Genomic DNA, 22,405 nt, shown 5'->3' on the forward strand with positions numbered 1-22,405 from the left:
CCACGACTGCGTGGCCAAGTACAACTCCAACACCATCATTAAGAGTGCTGATGACACAACGGTGGTAGGCCTGATCACTGATGACAATGAGACCGCTTAAAGGGAGGAGGTCAGAGACCTGGCAGTGTAGTGCCAGGACAACAACTTCTCCCTCAACATCAGCAAGACAAAGGAGCTGACCGTGGACCACAGGACACGGAGTGCCGAGGACGCCCCATTCACATCGAACGGGCTGTAGTGGAGCGGGTCGAGAGCTTCAAGTTCCTCAGTGTCCACATCACTATCATGGTCCATAAACACCAAATCAGTCGTGAAGAGGGCAGGACAACGCCTCTTCCCCCACAGGAGGCTGAAAAGATTTGGCATGGGCCCTCAGATTCTCAAAAGGTTATACAGTTGCACCATTGAGAGCATCTTGAATGGCTGCATCACCGCTTGGTATGGGAACTGCTTGGCATCCGACCGCAAGGTGCTACAGAGGGTAATGCGCACGGCCCAGGACATCACTGGGGCCGAGCTCCCTTCCATCCAGGTCATCTATACCAGGCGGTGTCAGAGGAAGGCCCTAAAAATGTGCTAATTCTCCAGACACCCAAGTCATAGACTGTTCTCTCTGCTACCGCACGGTAAGCAGTACCGATGCACCAAGTCTAGAACCAACAAGACCCTGAACAGCTTCTACCCCCATAAGGCTGCTACATAGTTAGTTAAATAGTTAACCAAATAGCCACCCGGATTATCTGCATTGACCCTTTTCTGCATTGACTCCATTTACCCTTTTTGTCTCATTGCATATGCTGCTGCTTATTATCCGTCCTGTTGACTAATCACTTAATTCCTAGTTATACATACAGATCTATCTCAATTAACTCGTTACCCTGCACATCAACTCTGTACTGGTACCCTGTGTATATAGCCAAGTTATCACTACTCATAGTTTATTTATTATTAGTTTTATTATTACATGTTATTACTTTTCTATTATTTCTCTATGCATTGTTGGGAGGGGCCATAAGTAAACATTTCACTGTTTTTCTGCTCCTGTTGTTTACAAGGCATACGACAAATACAATTTGTAATGCATTGAAATTTCTACTCCTCGTTTTGATAGGACTTGCAGGAATGATCAAATGAATTTTCTTATCCATCTTAATCTTCTGTAGCTAAGATGTTGGTATGATGTGTCTTCCCTGTTGCTCAGTTGGTAGAGCATGGTGTGTGCAATGCCAGGGTTGTGGGTTCGATTCCCATGGGGATGCCAGTACAAAAAAAAAATGCATGAAATGAAATGTATGCATTCACTACTGTAAGTCGCTCTGGATAAGAGCGTCTGCTAAAATGACATACTGTCAGCCTATTCCTCTCTGTACATTTACATCATTTAGCAGACACTCTTATCCAGAGCAACTTACAGTAGTGAATGCATACATTTCATACATTTTTTTAATATATATATATTTTTTTTGTACTGGCCCCCCGTGGGAATCGAACCCACGACCCTGGCGTTGCACACACCATGCTGGCGTTGCACACACCATGCGCTACCAACTGAGCCACAGGGAAGACTGTAGACTATGATGAGACCAAGCGTTCAGATGGCATTTTGATGTGAGGTATATCTTTGTATATACCGTCATCTACTGGTCATACATGAGATTGCGTAACATTCGTTTTGAACATGATTGTGAGCCAGGGGGCTCTAGGACCCGGTTCAGGCAGTGTTTCGTAGGAAAGTGTCGATTGTCGAGTCATGGATTACTTCGCTCCTGTATGCCGCAAGAAGAATAAGGATAATTTACAAGTGGATACAACAAAATGACCATTATTGTTATTTTTTACTTTTAATATCTCTTCGAGTAAAACGGGTTATTTGTTGGGAGCTTCAATTCACTAAATCGCTTTCCAGCAACCAGCTTGTCTTGAGAAGGTGAGTATTGTAATAACAGCAACAGATCTAAGCTAGCTAATTTAGCTAACGTTAGCTATCTTGAATTACTACTGTAAATCTGACGCTCTGTCGTCACAGTCACATTGTTTAAATACGCTCGGTCTGTCAAAGAGCTGGACACCAAGAAAAACAGGCTAAACAATGCCACAGGGGGATATGCATCTTGATTCCTATGATGATATCTGTAGTGCTCAAGAAATGATTCCATAAGAGCAACATAACTTTTTTGTAAAACATAATCTGAAGCATTTGTTTAAAGTTCCATATCACATGACAACAAAAACAATGGAGTAGTAGGGGTTAATAGCTTTTTGGGGGGTTATGATAATAAAGTGCAGTTGTTCTTTCATTAAGATAAGTAATGTACATCCAAATTAATAATTGTATTAGTTGAAATTACAATGTGCACAGTGACCTCTCTGAACTGGAGCTTGTGAGGGCTTGTTCCAACATGCCAAGCTACTCCATGGTGCATGTGTCGGCATACCACTGTAACCTAATTCTATTATATTTTGAATGAATATCAGTTGATGAAATGTGATGTGTTTTGGGTGTCTTAAGTGCCTTGACTGAATCAGAATTGGTCCACCGCCCACCCCAGATGACACTATGGGGTGTGGATTCACCTGACTGGCTGGGATGCTGTTAGGAGCCATGACTGAAGCACTAACCATATTTTAAAGTTCACAGCCCGATATAGCAGGGTTGGCCTGGATCTCTTAGGCATATTCAAGTCTGTTGAATGATTATAGACTAGGAAGAGATGCTGCTGTGTTTTGCACACACACCTCAAGGAGATTCAATCTGCTCTTGACCCTGATACATTAAGTAGGGTATAGCATGTTTGACCTGCAAAATAATGAACAGGTGTACATTGTGTTGACTAACTTCACTTTTCATCGCTGCTGGGGGAGTTATGAATGTTGAATGTCGTCATGAATAGCAGTTCAGAATAGGATACAAATAAGTTCCGGTGCAAATTCTAAAATACTATTTTGGAAAACTAATTTCATGCAGTCTACTGTATGATTTCCTTTGCCGGTCTTGCCTTTTTAAAGTCTCTTAACGTACATGCGGACCAGGTTTATGATATTTGAGCCCTATGTATAGGGTTAATGTGGTAGTAATATGTCTGTTATAGGGAATACTCTCTTTCCCCTCCCTGTCTCCCCAGCTCCCAGCCACCATGGTGGTAGTGCAAAGCTACTGTGAGGCCAGCGCTTCCATCTCCGAAGCCTGGCTGGAGGGCGGCATCTCGCCCTGCTTCTACTTCACCCTGGTGCCCACCGTCCTGCTTACCCTCTCCTTCTTCTTCGGCACCTTCCACTGCGTCTGCTACCGCCGCTACGGCACCGAGATGGAGCCCAAGTTCGTGCCGCGCTCGCGCCTCTATGGCCTCCAACTGGGAGTCTCCCTGCTCCTCCTGCTGCAGTTCCTAGGGGGGCTGGTGTGGAGGGCCGCCGGGGGAGGGGAGCTCCCCGGCTATGTGGTGCTGTATGGCTGCCTGTCCATGCTGGGCTGGGCCTGGGCCGTGTCCCTGCTAAAGCTGGAGAGGAGGTGGGTGCTGGTGAGGGACCGGACAAGGGGCCACAGCACGGTGCTGCTGCTCTTCTGGGCTGTGGCATTCTCAGCGGAGAACCTGGCCTTTGTCTCCTGGGCCAGCCCCTACTGGTGGTGGGGCCTGGAGAACACACAGAAGCAGGTGAGAGAGGAAGAGGGGTATGTTCAGGAGTGTGTAACATTATAGAATGTCCTCAATCTACAAATTACTCAGAGAGGCATGTCTGTTCTACATAATGTATTTATATCTGAACGTTGCGCAATGTTTGCCTACTGAACGTGGCACTGGAGTCTGTTTAGGTGGGTGTAGCATTCCAGGACTTTCAGAAATAAATATATTGTTGTAGAACAAACATGTTTAAATGTCAGGTTAAGATCTTTTCATTGCCTTTCTATCTGCAACGTTACAAACATTTAACCTTTTTGAATGAACCCCACAGCTCAACCCTCAGTGAGGATAAACTGCCATCCCACTCCATAGTTTCATTGAGGTTGTTCAGATGTTGACATATAATGTTGCTTGATATAAGTATTAAACTTAGTTTCAACACTCCATTACACAAGTGTAGTAGTGGGCTTTCTAAAAACTTAAGTTAGTCTGCTCATAGGGTGTGATATCCATGTAAATGGGACACATAGGCTAGATGTAATATGCTTCTTATCAAGTAGCTACTTAATAACCTCTAAATCCCTTATTCATCATGAGTGTTGTAATTTTATTTTTTACATTTTTTTAACAATCTATTACAAAGCAGTTTCTCACAAGTAGACTGCTAAAATAGAAACTGATTATCCAACAATGACACAACAGTGGAAGGGAGGGGAGCCATGATCATTATTCAGCTATGAGTAACTCTAGAAGTGCTGAGTCACTTCCCCATCTTGCCCTTCCACATTCCTCTCCCTCTGGACACTCCCCCAAATAAATATACAGTTGAAGTTGGAAGTTTACATACACCTTAGCCAAATACATTTAAACTCAGTTTCACAATTCCTGACATTTAATCCTAGTAAAAATTCCCTGTCTTAGGTCAGTTAGGATCACCACTTTATTTTAAGAATGTGAAATGTCAGAATAATAGCAGAGAGAATGATTAATTTCAGCTTTTATTTATTTCATCACATTCCCAGTGGGTCAGAACTTTACATACACTCAATTAGTATTTGGTAGCATTGCCTTTAAATTGTTTATCTTGGGTCAAACGTTTCAGGTAGCCTTCCACAAGCTTCCCACAATAAGTTGGGTGAATTTTGACCCATTCCTCCTGACAGAGCTGGTGTAACTGAGTCAGGTGGGTAGGCCTCCTCGCTCGCACACTCTCAGTTCTGCCCACAAAATTTCTATAGGATTGAGGTCAGGGCTTTGTGATGGCCACTCCAATACCTTGACTTTGTTGTCCTTAAGCCATTTTGCCACAACTTTGGAAGAATGCTTGAGGACATTGTCCATTTGGAAAGACCCATTTGCGACTAAGCTTTAACTTCCTGACTGATGTCTTGAGATGTTGCTTCAATATATCCACATCATTTTCCACCCTCATGATGCCATCTATTTTGTGGAGTGCACCAGTCCCTCCTTCAGCAAAGCACCCCCAAAACATGATGCTGCCACCCCCGTGCTTCACGGTTGGGATGTTATTAGCCTCCCCCTTTTTCCTCCAAACATAACGATGGTCATTATGGCCAAACAGTTCTATTTTTGTTTCATCAGACCAGAGGACATTCCTCCAAAAAGTACGATCTTTGTCCCCATGTGCAGTTGCAAACCGTAGTCTGGCTTTTTTATGGCGGTTTTGGAGCAGTGGCTTCTTCCTTGCTGAGCGGCCTTTCAGGTTATGTCGATATAGGACTCGTTTTACTGTGGATATAGATACTTTTGTACCTGTTTCCTCCAGCATCTTCACATGGTCCTTTGCTGTTGTTCTGGGATTGATTTGCACTTTTTGCACAACTACGTTCATCTCTAGGAGACAGAACGCATCTCCTTCCTGAGCGGTATGACAGCTGCGTGGTCCCATGGTGTTTATACTTGCATACTATTGTTTGTACAGATGAACGTGGTACCTTCAGGCGTTTGGAAATTGCTCCCAAGGATGAACCAGACTTGTGGGGGTCTACAATTTTTTTTCTGAGGTCTTGGCTGATTTCTTTTGATTTTCCCATGATGTCAAGCAAAGAGGCACTGAGTTTGAAGGTAGGCCTTGAAATACATCCACAGGTACACCTCCAATTGATTCTCAAATGATGTCAATTAGCCTATCAGAAGCTTCTAAAGCCATGACACAATTTTCTTGAATTCTCCAAGCTGTTTAAAGGCACAGTCAACTTAGTGTATGTAAACTTCTGACCCACTGGAATTGTGATACAGTGAATTATAAGTGAAATACTCTGTCTGTAAACAATTGTTGGAAAAATGACTGTCATGCAAAGTAGATGTCCTAACCGACTTGCCAAAACTATAGTTTGTTAACAAGACATTTGTGGAGTGGTTGAAAAACAAGTTTTAATGACCCCAACCTAAGTGTATGTAAACTTCCGACTTCAACTGTATATATATGTGTATACTGTATATAGATGTAGTGTGTATACTGTAAATAGATGGCCTAGCCTACCTCTTTCAGGTAATACATTCAATGCAGTATTATCCTTATATTTAGCTAGTTAATGATGGGTTATGCATAATAAGCTTCTAACTTATAGCCTCTCTTGCGCAATACCTCTCGCCTCTCGCCTTAAAAAACTCTCCTTAGCTTTTGGAGTCCCATGCAGGACAAGCTAGACTAGAATAGCTTGATGGACATTATAGAACTCGCAGGTCATTTTAAAGAAGAACGAACGTGCGATGGCGGTAGGCTATAGCAGTTATTTATTCAGACCCATAGCCATTCAATCTTCGTGAAGAGAAGTGAAAGCCTTCTGCATCTAATTCTAGTCCTATATTATTTAAGGATGTCATTAGAATGATGAAGATAAGGACAACTGTTGAAAGCGAGGAAGGAATGACGCAACAAGAGGAGATGAGGTAGGCTAATAACATTAGGGGAAGTATTATGAAAGGTATATATGCGTCAGCCTACTAATTATACAAATAGGCCCTAATTTATTTACCAGAATTGCATGTTATCTCCCTGCTTTATCATGGCTTGAACGATGTGCGTATTTTCAGTCCATATATTACAGTACAGTAATACAGTTAACACTCAAAAATTAGCATGCTGGAGCTTGTTTCATTTATTTACTGAAGAGAGCATATAGCTTGCTACAACTATGGGCTTTTATGTGTTTCTGTTGTGTGTAATGTGCAGTAACCAAATCATATACTGTATATATTGGATAACGGCACAATCATTTGGGCTTTTTTTCTGGGCTTGGGATCATTAACCTCTACGGGATCGGTGTCTGTTTCTCAAACTAGACACTCTAATGTACTTGTCCTCTTGCTCAGTTGTGCACCGGGGCCTCCCACTCCTCTTTATATTCTGGTTAGAGCCAGTTTGCGCTGTTCTGTGAAGGGAGTAGTACACAGCGTTGTACGAGATCTTCAGTTTATTGGCAATTTCTCGCATGGAATAGCCTTAATTTCTCAGAACAAGAATAGACTGACGAGTTTCAGAAGAAAGTTGTTTCTGGCCATTTTGAGCCTGTAATCGAACACACATGCTGATGCTCCAGATACTCAACTAGTCTAAAGAAGTCCAGTTTTATTGCTTCTTTAATCAGAACAAGTTTTCAGCTGTGCTAAAATAATTGCAAAAGGGTTTTCTAAGGATCAATTAGCCTTTTAAAATTATAAACTTGGATTAGCTAATACAACGTGCTGTTGGAACACAGGAGTGATGGTTGCTGATAATGGGCCTATGTAGATAATGGGCCTATGTAGATATTCCATAGAAAATCTGCTGTTTCTAGCTACAGTAGTCATTTACAACATTAACAATGTCTACACTATATTTCTGATCAATTTGATGTTATTTTAATGGACAAAAAATGTGCTTTTCTTTCAAAAACAAGGACATTTCTAAGTGACCCCAAACTTTTGAACAGTGGTGTAGTTTATAAATTCCTCATGAGCTTAGTTCAACTTTCACACCACATCAGAACCCAAAATATAAGCTTGTTTTACTCCAATGTTTGTAAACATTGTAAATGTTAACAAACACTGTATAGCCTCAAAGCATGATTCAAATTATAATTTTGATAGTATGGATGGTTAGTCCTTGCATACATAGCTTGGTCTATGAATTTGAGTGGTTTCATTTCTCCAAAACAGGTGGGGTACCCACTTTGTTATTGTTTCAACTGCGGATTGCCCCTTTAAAGGTTCAGTTATGACTAAGCATTTTTCATTCATTACCTGAGGTGGAGTTTTCTCTGTGGTTGATGCGCTACCTCGGCACAGGAATGCTCTTCTTCCTGGGCCTAAAGGCTCCGGGGTTGCCACGGAGACCATACATGCTCCTGATCAACGAGGACGAACGTGACGTGGAGGGCGGCACTGGCCAGGTAACTAGTAATCACATCCCTTATGTGTGTATAATATCCAATGACTGTATGAATATATCCTGATTCAGTTTGTGTGTGGGTGTGTGTGTAAGTTTGTAATGAGTGTCTGTTTGTCTGTCTGTGCCACCATGTCCCATAATAACCTCTATCTCTACCTCAGCCCCTGTTGGGTGGGGCGGAGGAGTCCCAGTCTACCTGGCAGGACTTTGGGCAGAAGGTGCGTCTGCTGGTGCCCTACATGTGGCCCCGGGGCAATATTCTACTACAGGGCCTGGTGCTACTCTGCCTGTGCCTGCTTGGTTTGGAGAGGGTCATCAATGTCTTTGTCCCCATCTACTACAAGAACATCGGTGAGAGATCCTCCCTCGTTTCTGAACGTCTCCCCGAGAACCATCTTTTTTCTGAATATCTTATAAGTTCTTAGTTGTTGTCACAGCCTTATTGTTTGCGTTACAGGTCATCTTTTTTTTTTCAGAAGGCTTTGATATCATTGAGTCTGACGTCTGAATATCTACCTAGCACAACTGCAGAAAAGATGACCTGAAACTGTGATTCCTTTTCAAAACCTCTCTTTCTGTCACAGTGAATGAGCTGACTGATGGAAGCAGCTGGAAGACCTTGGTCACCACTGTGTGTGTCTATGTCCTGCTCAAGATCCTGCAAGGTGGAGGGGCAGGTGAGTGGGACTCTCACCCCATATTTTCTTTCTCTACCGCTTTACCCATTCCTTGAGTGCTGTTATTTTAATTCTCTCTTTTGTTTCCTCGCTCTCTCACTCCTCTCCACTTTCCCCCTCTTTCTCTCTTTCCCCCTCCCCTCCTCCTCTTTCTTTCCCCTCTCTTTCCTAGGTGCGTCTGGCTTCATCAGTAACATGCGCTCCTTCCTGTGGATCCGCGTGCAGCAGTACACCAACCGGGTGGTGCAGGTGCGTTTGTTCGGCCACTTACACTCACTGTCGATGCGCTGGCACCTGGGCCGACGCACCGGGGACGTCCTGCGTAGCATCGACCGCGGCACCTCCTCCATCAACACCCTGCTCAGGTGAGTCTCATAATAATAAATTGTGGGTGTGTCAATAGGTACGTTTACATGCACACTAATAATTAGTGATGCACCGATATGACATTTTTGGCCGATATCGATATCTGATATTTTCCTTGTAAAAAAATAAAATAAAAAAAACGATACCCATAACCGATATTTACAATTTTTATCAGCCTTTTAAGCATTTTAGTACAGTTAACTAGTTAACACACACACATGGACGCAGCGGTCTAAGGCACTGCATCTCAGTGCAAGAGGCGTCACTACAGTCCCTGGTTCGAATCCAGGTTGTATCACATCCAGCCGTGATTGGGAGTCCCATAGGGCGGTGCACAATTGGCCCAGTGTCGTCCGGGTTTGGCCGGGGTAGGCTGTCATTGAATATAAGATTTTGTTCTTAACTGACTTGCCTAGTTAATTAAAGGTTACACATACACACACACACCACACTGACCAAAAAGTTATTTTGTTGGCATTTACGTATGTCCTCATTACCAGTAAAACTTAATCAAAACCTATTTCTTTCACTTGCTGTGCCACTTACTTGCTGTGCCGTTGTTCATTTGTTCACTCGTTTCATTCTCAACCAGGATCTCTATGGTATGCCGTTTGGGTTTTTGCGTATCAAATAATATAATATTTAACACTATTTCACGTGTCAAATAAGCTTGTTGACCAATCAGGACCTGAATATGACTGCACGTCACATAATAATTTAACGTGTTCATAAATGTTTTACGTAGTTATTACACATTGATTACACTGTCACTCGTATTTCATGTCACAACGATTGATCGATACGTATGCTATGATGCTGGTAAAGTTGTCTCGCGCACCAACATTGCTGGTCATAAAAAACTCTATCTTGCTCATGGACGCAAACAATGTTCTTCCCCAAAAACATAGCAAAATGACATTATCTGTTTCAGTAGCTATAGTTAGCTAGCTTAGCTAACTATATAGCTAAGTGTCAGCATCTCTAAATAACCCTAATTTATAGGACAGTTCTTATTTGATTAATGGTCGGACCCATCTATGTGAAGCTAGCCACAAAAGGATTAGCTACAATAGTGGACTTTGCGGTTAGCCTTCAAAATAAAAGTATGGCATAATTCTACTATTTGTATTTGTTTGCATCACTGTCAATGACATACTTTTATTTTGAAGGCAATCCGTAAATTCCACTATTGTGCCTAATCCTCATTGTGGCTAGCTTCACAACACATAACCTGGTCCGGTCAAGCCTCACTAGCCAGATGAAGCTAGCTGGCTGCTTATAACGTTAGCTCTGGGCAACAGGGTTAAGTAGCTGGCTAGCAATTTATTTTCATGAACTGATGTTCAATTTCAATAGGCGAACAACAATACTTACTCACAAGGATTCCTAAATCATTACTAAGAATAATGAAAATGACTGCAGTTTCTACTGGTCATTGTTTTCAGGCTGGTTGTATTGTTGCTAGCTAGGTACCAAGCTAAAGCTATCTACCTGAGAAGTTGTGGTCGAAGAAGTAATGCTTTAATACCAACACTGTATTTATAACACATCGTTCATGGCCGGTGTTTGCTTGTTTGCAGACTTTTTTGTACAGCTTTGACAGTGCTACTGACACGCAAAGACTGAAACGGCGTTCCATAGTATGTATGTCGTGAAGCTAATAGCATTGACGCTATTACTGTGTACCTCCAGTAGGGCAACATCTGAAAAATAGCGCACTTGGTAGTGTGTACCAGTGCTCAACCAGTCGGCGAAAGCCAACATCACCCACGACAGAGAACGGTTGATTGTCAAGGGCAATTATCTTGGCTTTAATGGATTTTGTGTATGAGTGTCTCGCTGAAATGTTCTTACTCTTTCAAATGACTACTCGACTTGTTGACTGCTCGATCCACACTGCAGACATTGTGGCCTAGTTTAGGAATGCTGTGTTGCACATTTCGCGCAAAATTTTACACAGAGTCATTACGTCATGTACCTACGTTAAATAGGTATGCACATCAGCTTTGACATCGGTTTTGCACATCGGCGTTAAACTCGACATCGGCCGATACCGATGTTGGCATTTTTAGCTAATATCGTCCGATTCCGATATGTTCACCGATATATTGTGCATCCTTACTAATAATTCAATATTAAACTGATTATATCAGTAGGCCGAGTATGAAAATAGTAATGTAAACACCTTACTCTGCTTATATAAATTGTTGTCAATCTAAGTAAGCATACGCCGATTAAAACATCTGGTTTTCTGAGAAATCTATTGAATTATTAGGACATGTAAACCACTTAATCTGCGTTTCAGCAGTGTGTTTGATCTGCACATGTGCCAGTGTTGGTGACGCAAGCCTCCCTCTTATTTGCGAGTGAAGCGAGTTCGGAAAAACTGAAAGTAGGCATCTTAGAAATAGCTTTTACATACAAACATTGGCTGTAGTTGATTCAAGAAGGTAGTTCTTGGATATTTACTTTCCTGTCGACATTAAAAGCCATATTTTCTTAGTTATCATTCTCAGTAACACAACATTAAACTGTTCTTATGCCTGTGTAATAAAACGAATTACGTTTGGAGCAACATTTTATTAGCATGTTACATAATACTTTGGTAATATTGTATTTTAATTGCATAGCAATTAGCTGAGTTTTTGTAACTACTGTTACTACAAGAGGAATAGTGACTGTTCCTTATCAGTGGGATAAGGCCTACAAACCTGACTCAGTTTCTCCAGCTCTGTCAGGAGGAATGGGCCAAAATTCACCCAACTTATTGTGGGAAGCTTGTGGAAGGCTACCCGAAACGTTTGACCCAAGTTAAACAATTTAAAGGCAATGCTACCAAATACTAATTGAGTGTATGTAAACTTCTTACCCACTGGGAAGGTGATGAAAGAAATAAAAGCTGAAATAAATAATTATCTATGCTATTATTCTGACATTTCACATTCTTAAAATAAAGTGGTGATCCTAACTGACCTAAGACAGGGAATATTTACTAGGGTTAAATATAAGGAATTGTGAAAAACTGAGTTTAAATGTATTTGGCTAAGGTGTATGTAAACTTCCAACTTCAACTGTATATAGCATTTTTCAAAGCGTTTTACGTTATAAGGGGGAAACTCATCTGCCTTAGATTACTAATGATATCTTTCAGACACAGGTCGTATATGTGAAACACTGTCTAAGGCAATATTTCCTCTAAAATGGGTGCGCATCTCCCCCGGGACTGCTGCGCAGAAGAAATATCAGCCCGTGCAGAGAAGCACGAGATTGATCTTCACTTAATTTTCTACAGTTTTCCATGTCAGATAACACTACCAATGTTTTCCTTTTACTGTTGTAATTGCGATCGAATCAACGCAATATTATCCACTTTCAATGAAACATACCGAAACAAAACTAGCTATGCAAAACTTAGTATGCAAAACTTACTATCCAAGAGATTTTGTTGTAGGGAGAATGCATCAGATTGACAAGGCCCGTACTCTATACACAGACCGGTGCACCATAACCAATCAGAACTGCAGTAGGCCTATATGCAATATAGACCATTGCCATATATTGAACCTGTGCCATTCACTTTTAACTGGACAGTGTTTACAGCATGAGCGGTCGTTAGTAGATGCGCTTGTCTTGAGATCAAAGTGAGAGCTACATGTCACCACCTGTGCATATTTGTTCAAATCCTTTGCTAGTGAGTGAGTTATTAGCCCAGTTATTGATAATTTGTAGTCAGCAATGGGGGAGTGATTGCTTCCTACAAGAGAACAAAACGTGTGCATTTCTAGCTATCTTTGAAAAGTGAGTCAGATAAAGTTTTTTTGGTCTTAGAGGCAGTGTTGTATTTTGAGACAGGCTTGAATAAGCTAAGTAGCCAATAGGCAGAGGGTAGAATGATTTGTCTGATTCTTTGTAATAATGGTATGGGAATAATTATTTTATTTTGTAAAGTGGTTTCTTGCGTCAAAGAGCACAACAACATTTTCAGACCGCCTTGTCTGAAGGACAAGTGGATAAACAGGTTAATGTCAAGCCATGCATGTTTTTTTTTTCAAAAGTGTCATGGAATGTAGGACTACATTGAACACCACACATTGGCTGCTACTGTAGGCTGGATGATAGAACAGTTATTTCCATGTTAAAATGTTTTGAGATACATTTTCTCCATTGTTTTTGATGGTAGGCCACTGGTAGGCCTTCATTATGATCAAACAGCAGACAATAGCCTACTTGACCACTTAACTGTAACTTAAAGTAGGTACAGCCTCAGTGTTCACATTTAACGCCCGCCAGAAGTTGCAAAGAATTTTCACAATGTTCAAGTTTGCGCTCAGCAGACCTGAAATTTGCTCAGTGCTGAAAAAATTGAGGGAACATTGGTCTGAGGTATGCTTGATTGAGCTTGGCGTTAGCTTTGCACTTTTTGAATTATTCAGTTGGCTACATAGAACCAGACTAACTGTATCAATTGCAGCTCAAGTGTTTGGAAGTATTGGACATATATATTTTATCTGATTTACTTTATCCTCAAAGCTTAGATACTGCTTCCTCGGGTGTTTGCTCTATCCTCAAAAAGAGCAATTATGCCAAAACTGTACTCTTTTCGACCATAAAATGTATTCCACCTTCCAATTCTACTTGCCAGGCCGTGTCACTATGATCCATCCCCCTGTAGTATGTCTTAGTTTCTTAGTGTTATCCTGACCTCTGGACAGTCTGTAGTTTCCTGTGTCTGAATGTCTGACTTTCTGTGTCTGAACCCAGAGGTAAACCTGGACTCCCTCTCTTTCTCTCCACAGCTACATTGTATTCAGCATCTTCCCCACCATCGCAGATATCGTCATCTCCATCATCTACTTCATCACCTACTTCAACGCCTGGTTCGGACTCATCGTATTCGTCTGTATGTTCCTCTATCTCAGTGAGTACAAGGCCTCCTTTCCAGAACCAATTCAGTTATGTTTAAAAGGTAATAATAATCTGATCTGAGTCAAATATGTGATATGTCCTCTTGCTCAGTTGTTGCTCAGCTCTCTTTCTATTCTGGTTAGAGCCAGTTTTCACTATTCTGTGAAGGGAGTAGTACACAGCGTTGTACGAGATCTTCAGTTTATTGGCAATTTCTTGCATGGAATAGCCTTCATTTCTCAGGACAAGAATAGACTGACGAGTTTCAGAAGAAAGTTCTTTGTTTCTGCCCATTTTGAGCCTGTAATCGAACCCACAAATGCTGATGCTCCAGATAGTCAACTAGTCTAAAGAAGGCCAGTTTTATTGCTGCTTTAATCAGCACAATAGTTTTTTCTAATGATCAATTAGCCTTTTAAAATGATAAACTTGGATTAGCTAACACAACGTGCCATTGGAACACAGGAGTGATGGTTGCTGATAATGGGCCTCTGTACACCTATGTAGATATTCCATAAAAATTATCAGTTTCCAGCTACAATAGTCATTTACAACATTAACAATGTCTACACTGTATTTCTGATCAATTTGATGTTATTTTAATGGACAAAAAATGTGCTTTTCTTTAAAAAAACAAGAACATTTCTAAGTGACCCCAAACTTTTGAATGGTAGTGTATCTTCAGAATGAGGTTGTTCTTCTCAAACAGCCCCTTTACCCCACTTGGCCTTTTCATCCAATTCTTGGGGGGAATTTCTAAAAAATTATTTTTACAATTTTATTTTAGTGTTCAATGTATTTTCAGTGTTATGTTTAACTCTGGCCTTTTCATTATGGGAGCAATGATAAATAATATTATAAATGTATTTGTTTATTACTTTTTTAAACTGTTGCGGTAATGTGAATTTTGTAAAAATTGTGGTAAAATGCATAATAACTGATCAAAAAACATATGAATAATTATGAAATAGGTAAGTACAGATCCTAATCTCAGTGATCCAAGAGGACATTTCATGAAAAATGAAAAGTTTTTGGAGTCATATTTCAGCTAGTAGTTTACATTTTTGATTGGTCAGATTTACATTACAGATAAGTGCAGGCGTGAGATGCGACTGACATTTCACCGGTGGGGAGAGCGCGCGAGAGAGGGGTGGACATGGAGGGTGCTTTGCTTGAAGCGCTGAACATAATGACATGACGTGAACTAGAATGTGCTTGAGCTATAGAGCCCCACAGTGGAGGTGTCATAATTCCCATAAAACCTAGCGGTCAAACAGGCAAATGGTTCCAATTGTTCACATGCGCCGAATATAACCTTACTGTGAAATGCTTACTTACAAGCCGTTAAGAAAATATTTACTAAATAAACTAAAGTAGAGAAAAAAAATTGTTGTTATTTGTAGAAACACTACAAATAACAATAATGAGGCTATATTCTGTACAGGGGTACCGGTACCGAGTCAATGTGCAGAGGTACAGGTTAGTCAAGGTAATTGAGGTAATATGTACATGTAGGTGTGGGTAAAGTGACTATGCATAGATAATAAACATTGAGTAACAGCAATGTATTTTTTTTTTAATAAAATGCATATATTCAGCTCTATTTACTCTCAGAATCAAAAATGCTAATTATCATCAAAGTAGACATCATGCAAGACTACAAATCCCTGCAGCTCCTACAAGTCATCTCTTGCTGACACCTTTGGTAACAGGTATTGTGTATATTTTAAAACTTACACAGACAGTTCAAAGAATTGTCCATTTTAAAGAACTGTTTCCAATTTATTCATTGTTCAGTTTAGCTAACATTAGGCGGTTAATTCAGAGATTCTTACCTTTGCCTCTATTCGGCAGTCTAGTCCAGATCATTAAATTTGTAGTTCTTTATGATCGCCACATTAGCAGCTAATTAGCATTTCATTTTTGGGTGATAAATACAGACAAATATATTGATAAAAGTCACCTTGTCTTCGAGAGATTTACACGGTAATCAAAACGTCACGCCTTCGTAAACCTACACGAAACACCACCCTTATTTTAAGTGTTTCTAAAATCCCCTATAGGAAAAATAAATGGTGGGAAAATGATTCAAATCGAATCAAATTTTATTAGTCACATGCACCGTATACAAAAGGTGTAGACCTTACAGTGAAATGCTTACTTACGAGCCCCTAACCAACAATGTAGTTTAAAAAATACGGAAAAGAATAAGAAGTAAAGTAACAAGTAATTAAAGAGCAGCAGTAAAATAACAGTTGTGAGACTATATGCAGAGGGGTACCGGCACAGAGTCAATGTGCAGGGGCGCTGGTTAGTTGGGGTAATATGTAGGTAGAGTTATTAAAGTGACTATGCATAGATGATAACAACAGAGAGTAGCAGCGGTGTAAAAGAGGGAGGAGGGAGGCAATGCAAATAGTCTGGGTAGCCATTTGATTAGATATTCAGGAGTCTTATGGCTTGGGGGTGGAAGCTGTTTAGAAGCCTCTTGGACCTAGACTCGGCACTCCGGTACCACTTGCCATGCGGTAGCAGAGAGAAAAGTCTATGACTAGGGTGGCTGGAGTCTTTGGCAATTTTTAGGGCCTTCCTCTGACACCGCCTGGTATGGAGGTTCCTGGATGGCAGGAAGCTTGGTCCCAATGATGTACTGTGCCTTTTGCACTACCCTCTGTAGTGCCTTGCAGTCGGAGGCCGAGCAATTGCCATACCAGGCAGTGATGCAACGAGTCAGGATGCTCTCGATGGTGCAGCTGTAGAACCTTTTGAGGATCTGAGGACCCATGCCAAATCTTTTCCGTCTTCTGAAGGGGAACAGGTTTTGTCGTGCCGTCTTCACGACTGTCTTGGTGTGCTTGGACCGTATTAGTTTGTTGGTGATGTGGACGCCAAGGAACTTGAGGCTCTCAACCTGCTCCACTACAGCCCCGTCGATGAGAATGGGGGTGTGCTCGGTGCTCTTTTTCCTGTAGTCCACAATCATCTCCTTTGTCTTGATCACGTTGAGGAAGAGTTTATCCTGGCATCACACTGCCAGGTCTCTGACCTCCCTATAGGCTGTCTCGTCGTTGTCTGTGATCAGGCCTACCACTGTTGTGTCATCGGCAAACTTAATGATAGTGTTGGAGTTGTGCCTGGCCGTGCAGTCATGAGTGAACAGGGAGTACAGGAGGGGACTGAGCACGCACCCCTGAGGGGCCCCTGTGTTGAGGATCAGCGTGGCGGATGTGTGGTTACCTACCCTTACCACCTGGGTGCGGCTCGTCAGGAAGACCAGGATCCAGTTGCAGAAGGAGGTGTTTAGTCCCAGGGTCCTTAGCTTATTGATGAGCTTTGAGGGCACTATGGTGTTGAATGCAGAGCTGTAGTCAATGAATAGCATTCTCACATAGGTGTTCATTTTGTCCAGGTGGGAAAGGGCAGTGTGGAGTGCAATAGAGATTGCATCATCTGTGGATCTGTTGGGGCAGTATGAAAATTAGAGTGGGTCTAGGGTTTCTGGGATAATGGTGTTGATGTGAGCCATGACCAGCATTTCAAAGCACTTCATGGCTACAGACGTGAGTGCTACGGGTCGGTTATCATTTTTGCAGGTTACCTTAGTATTCTTGGGCGCAGGCACTATGGTTGTCTCCTTAAAACATGTTGGTATTACAGACTCTGACAGGGAGAGGTTGAAAATGTCAGTGAAGACACTTGCCAGTTGGTCAGCACATGCTTGGAGTACACGTCCTGGTAATCTGTCTGTGAATGTTGACCTGTTTTAAGGTCTTACTCACAGTGAGGTGAGCATCACTCAGGTGATCTCACAGTCTTACGGAACAGCTGGTGCTCTCATGCATTTTTCAGTGTTAATTGCCTCAAAGTGAGCATAGAAGTAGTTTAGCTCGTCTGGTAGGCTCTTGTCACTGGGCAGCTCTCGGCTGTGCTTCCCTTTGTAGTCTGTAATGGTTTGCAAGCCCTGCCATATCTGACGTGCTTCAGAGCTGGTGTAGTACGATTTGATCTTAGTCCTGTATTGATGCTTTGCCTGTTTGATGGTTCGTCGGAGGGCATAGAGGGATTTCTTATAAGCTTCCGGGTTAGAGTCCCGCTCCTTGAAAACGGCAGCTCTACCATTTATGCTCCGTGCAGATGTTGCCTGAAATCCATGGCTTCTGGTTGGTGTATGTACATACAGTCACTGTGGGGACGACATCATCGATGCACTTATTGATGAAGCCAATGACTGATGTGGTGTACTCCTCAATGCCATCGGAGGAATCCCAGAACATATTTCAGTCTGTGCTAGCAAAACAGTCCTGTAGCTTAGCATCTGCTTCATCTGACCACTTTTTTTATTCATCAAGTCACTGGTGCTTCCTGCTTGAATTTTTGCTTGTCAGCAGGAATCAGAATTATGGTAATATTTGCCAAATGGAGGGCGAGGGAGAGCTTTGAATGTATCTCTGTGTGTGGAGTAAAGGTGGTCCAGAGTTTATTTTCCCTCTGGTTGCACATTTAACATACTGATAGAAATTTGGTAAAATGGATTTAAGTTTCTCTGCATTAAAGTCCACTGCTACTAGGAGCACCACCTCTGGGTGAGCGTTTTCTTGTTTGCTTATGGCGGAATACAGCTCACTCAATGCTGTCTTAGTGCCAGCCTCTGACTGTGGTGGTATCTAAACAGCTATGAAAAATACAGATGAAAACTCTCTAGGTAGATAGTGTGGTCTACAGCTTATCATGAGATACTCTACCTCAGGCGAGCAATAGCTCGAGACTTCCTTAGATATCGTGCACCAGCTGTTATTTACAAAAATACATAGACCACCGCCCCTTGTCTTACCAGACACTGATATTCTATTCTGCCGGTACAGCGTATAACCAGCCAGCTGTATGTTGATAGTGTCGTCATCCAGCCACGACTCCGTGAAGCATAAGATATTACATTTTTGAATGTCCCGTTGGTAGTTTAATCTTGCACGTAGGTCATCTATTTTATTCTCTAAAGATTGCACGTTTGCTAGCAGAATGGAAGGAAGTGGGGGTTATTCGATCGCCTACGAATTCTCAAAAAGCAGCCCTCCCTCTGGCCCCTTTTTCTCTACCTCCTTTTCACGCAAATCACGGGGATCTGGGCCTGTTCCCGAGAAAGCAGTATGTCGTTGGCGTTGGGCTCGTTTGACTCATTAAAGGAAAAAAAGGATTCTGCCAGTCTGTGGTGAGTAATCGCAGTCCTGATGTCCAGAAGTTATTTTCGGTCATAAGAGATGGTAATGGCAACATTATTTACAAAATAAGTTCAAAAAATAAGTTACAAACAAAAAACACAATCGGTTGGAGACACGTCAGCCTTCTCCGGCGCCATTTATTTGGAACCATTTCCTTGTTTGACCGCTTGATTTTATGGGTATTATGGCTCATACTGTGGAACTCAATAACTAGCATTATAACTTTACAGAATTATATAAACATAATAGATCGGGAGGAATATTTTTGGAACCAAAAATAACATTCATTATTAACCGGTTCTCAAGATTTTAAAAGAATGGTTATATTCCGGAACACTAGAGATCAGTTTCCTTCTTAATTTTTTGTTCTTTCGGTTTTTGGCTCTGTTCCCTGAACGGGTTCCTACCCCTGGTAATAACAATGTAATATTTCATAATGGTCCATCAATATATTGCTCCAGCCCTTACCATCATCATCACGGAATGGAGGACTAAGTACAGGCGAGACATGAACACCCAGGACAACAACGCCAAGTCCAAGGCAGTGGACTCCCTGCTCAACTTTGAGACGGTACGGAGATGCTCCCATTGGCTTATAACCTCAATACTTGGGTCGTGTTCATTAGGACTATGGTGGAGAAATTACAAGATTAAGTTATAATACTGTTATTGCATCAAATTGTTGTTTTATGCAATAGAATAGGGTTCTATTAGTACTCGCTTATCTGTGTCTGTGTGAACTGAGAGGAGCCTTTGATTTATGAATGGTTTGGTGAATAATTCCTACAGCATGCATTTCATAGAATGAGTTGGTGTTTGTTTAGTGTTAGGTACCAGGGAGAGATGCTTCGGGTATGAGAGGAACCTTGTCTTAGGGGCCAAACTCTGGTTTCTGTACAATAAGAACAGTCTACACGACAAATACTATTTGGCTGGGGGATACTCCTTTCTCTTATATCAAGTCTCACCTTGTGACCCATTCCACATATCTGTTGTTTGTCATGTAGACTAAGTGGGTGTACCTTTACTATAAAATATATGTTGTATTCTTTGTGTCAGGGCTCACAACCCAACAGTCAAGAGTGTTGGGTTGACCAGCCTTATTATTGCAGAGCACTCACATCATTTACTTGTGTGTGTGGTGTGACCTGCTTTCCTTATTAATACGTTCATAAATATTTTGTTTAAGTACAACTCTGACTTTTGTGATAAGTTTGTCTCTCATCATTTGATAATAAAGAAATAACCACCACAGGACACACAACGGCAAATTGTAAAAAATGTTTTGCAACAGAAAATTTAAAATAAGTCCAGGTAGTCTCTCCCTGTTTAAGTCTGTTGGGGGCCTAATGAACACGATCCAGAATCACCACCTGGCACATGAAGCTGTCCACAAACACATTACATTTTGCAGCTTCAAAGTTGCTTCATGGCTGCGATTGTTGTGTTTTTCCAACAGGTGAAGTACTACAACGCAGAGGATTACGAGGTGAACCGTTTTGAGGACGCCATTCTGAAGTATCAGGTAATCCAGGCTATAGATGTCAAACGCTGAAGAGTTGAGAATGTAGATCTGTGTAAAGTTACACCAGAGTGCTTGCTTTGATTATTCAGGTAGATGTGTTTGACCACCTTAGATGCATGCATAGTTCGAGCTTCTGCAGACCTTTCCTCTCTACATCTCTACACCCCACCCCCCCACCTGATGTCTCAACCTTTGAATGCTCGGCTATGAAAAGCCAGCATTTACTCCTGAGATGCTGAACTGTTGCACCCTCTATAACCACTGATTTATTATTTGACCCTGCTGGTCATAGATGAACATTTGAATGTCTTGAAGAACGATCTGGTCTTAATGGCCATGTACTCTTATAATGCACACCTCTCAGAGCCTGGTTTCTGCCTAGGTTCCTTCCTTTCTATGGAGTTTTTTCAAGCCAATGTGCTTGTACATCTGCATTGTTTGCTCTATGGGCTTTTAGGCTGGGTATCTGTATAAACACTTTGTGACAACTGCTGATGTAAAAAGGCCTTTCTAAAATACAGTTGATTGAAATGTTGATTGATTGAGCTTGCCATTATTGATAATGTGCTATGATTTTAGAACGGCCACCAGTAGACATTGCTCTTTACCTTTTGTAAATCTGTTGGTTCCAGGTCTATTCGACAACACAAGCAGATCTGGGACCAGGCTATAACTCTATTTATTATAATGTTGTATTTATGGTCTGCATAACAATGACCATAGGAGTTGGCAAGACGGCACAAACAGATCTGGGACCAGGCTATAACTAGGTTGATTGTAATGTTGCATTTGCATTCTGTCTGTCCCCTCCCATCCTAGATTTCAGAATGGAAGACCCAAGCCTCTCTGGCCTTCCTGAACCAGACCCAGAACCTGATTGTTGGCTCAGGCCTACTGGCAGGCTCACTGCTCTGTGCCTACTTTTTCCAGGAGGGCAAGTTTAAGGTACTGAGCTCAGAATACTTGCTAGCTTAAAGGTCATTCCACCTCGAAAAGCAGAAGAGGATTTTGACACCCACTATCTCAGATTGTGCTGAAATCTTTCTTTAGTTAGAAACAGATAAGATTAGCATTCCTGAAACATTGTTTTGTTGAAATGTATAATTTGATCTTGGATAAATTAAGCTAATTGATTGCACCCAAATTGGCTATTTTAATTTATAGGATTTATATAATCTTCAATAAATAAACCCAGCAAAAAAATAAACATCCTCACTGTCAACTGCGTTTATTTTCAGCAAACTTAACATGTGTAAATATTTGTATGAACATAACAACATTCAACAACTGAGACATAAACTGAACAAGTTCCACAGACATGTGACTAACAGAAATGGAACAATGTGTCCCTGAACAAAGGTGGGGTAAAAATAAAAAGTAACAGTCAGTATCTGGTGTGGCCACCAGCTGCATTAACCTCTCTGGGCCCTACTCAACAGCCAGTTGAATCCCGTGGCGCGTTATTCAAATACCTTAGAAATGCTATTACTTCAATTTCTCAAACATATGACTATTTTACAGTATTTTAAAGACAAGACTCTCGTTAATCTAACCACACTGTCCGATTTGAAAAAGGCTTTACAACGAAAGCAAAACATTAGATTATGTCAGCAGAGTACCCAGCCAGAAATAATCAGACACCCATTTTTCAAGCTAGCATATAATGTCACATAAACCCAAACCACAGCTAAATGCAGCACTAACCT

At 41.4% G+C, this 22,405-nt stretch overlaps 1 protein-coding gene across 2 annotated transcripts in view; it reads left to right on the forward strand.

Annotated features, from left to right (window-relative positions):
• The first annotated feature begins 1,740 nt into the window (after positions 1-1,740).
• Positions 1,741-22,405, forward strand: part of LOC115195931 (ATP-binding cassette sub-family B member 6, mitochondrial-like) — a 41,982-nt gene continuing 21,317 nt past the window's right edge. The window contains exons 1-10 of one of the 2 annotated variants that reach the window (XM_029756287.1): positions 1,741-1,927; positions 3,123-3,650; positions 7,868-8,011; positions 8,172-8,361; positions 8,595-8,687; positions 8,860-9,052; positions 13,850-13,971; positions 19,636-19,745; positions 20,634-20,699; positions 21,519-21,644. In XM_029756287.1, the coding sequence (XP_029612147.1) occupies positions 3,135-3,650; positions 7,868-8,011; positions 8,172-8,361; positions 8,595-8,687; positions 8,860-9,052; positions 13,850-13,971; positions 19,636-19,745; positions 20,634-20,699; positions 21,519-21,644 (1,560 nt within the window). In that variant the 5' untranslated portion in view covers positions 1,741-1,927; positions 3,123-3,134. Of the gene's footprint in view, positions 1,928-3,122; positions 3,651-6,456; positions 6,531-7,867; positions 8,012-8,171; positions 8,362-8,594; positions 8,688-8,859; positions 9,053-13,849; positions 13,972-19,635; positions 19,746-20,633; positions 20,700-21,518; positions 21,645-22,405 lie in introns of those variants that run through there. The other variant, XM_029756288.1, reaches the window with a different exon arrangement.

The sequence above is a fragment of the Salmo trutta genome, chromosome 6, assembly GCF_901001165.1.
Source record: "Salmo trutta chromosome 6, fSalTru1.1, whole genome shotgun sequence".
NCBI classification, from domain to species: domain Eukaryota; kingdom Metazoa; phylum Chordata; class Actinopteri; order Salmoniformes; family Salmonidae; genus Salmo; species Salmo trutta.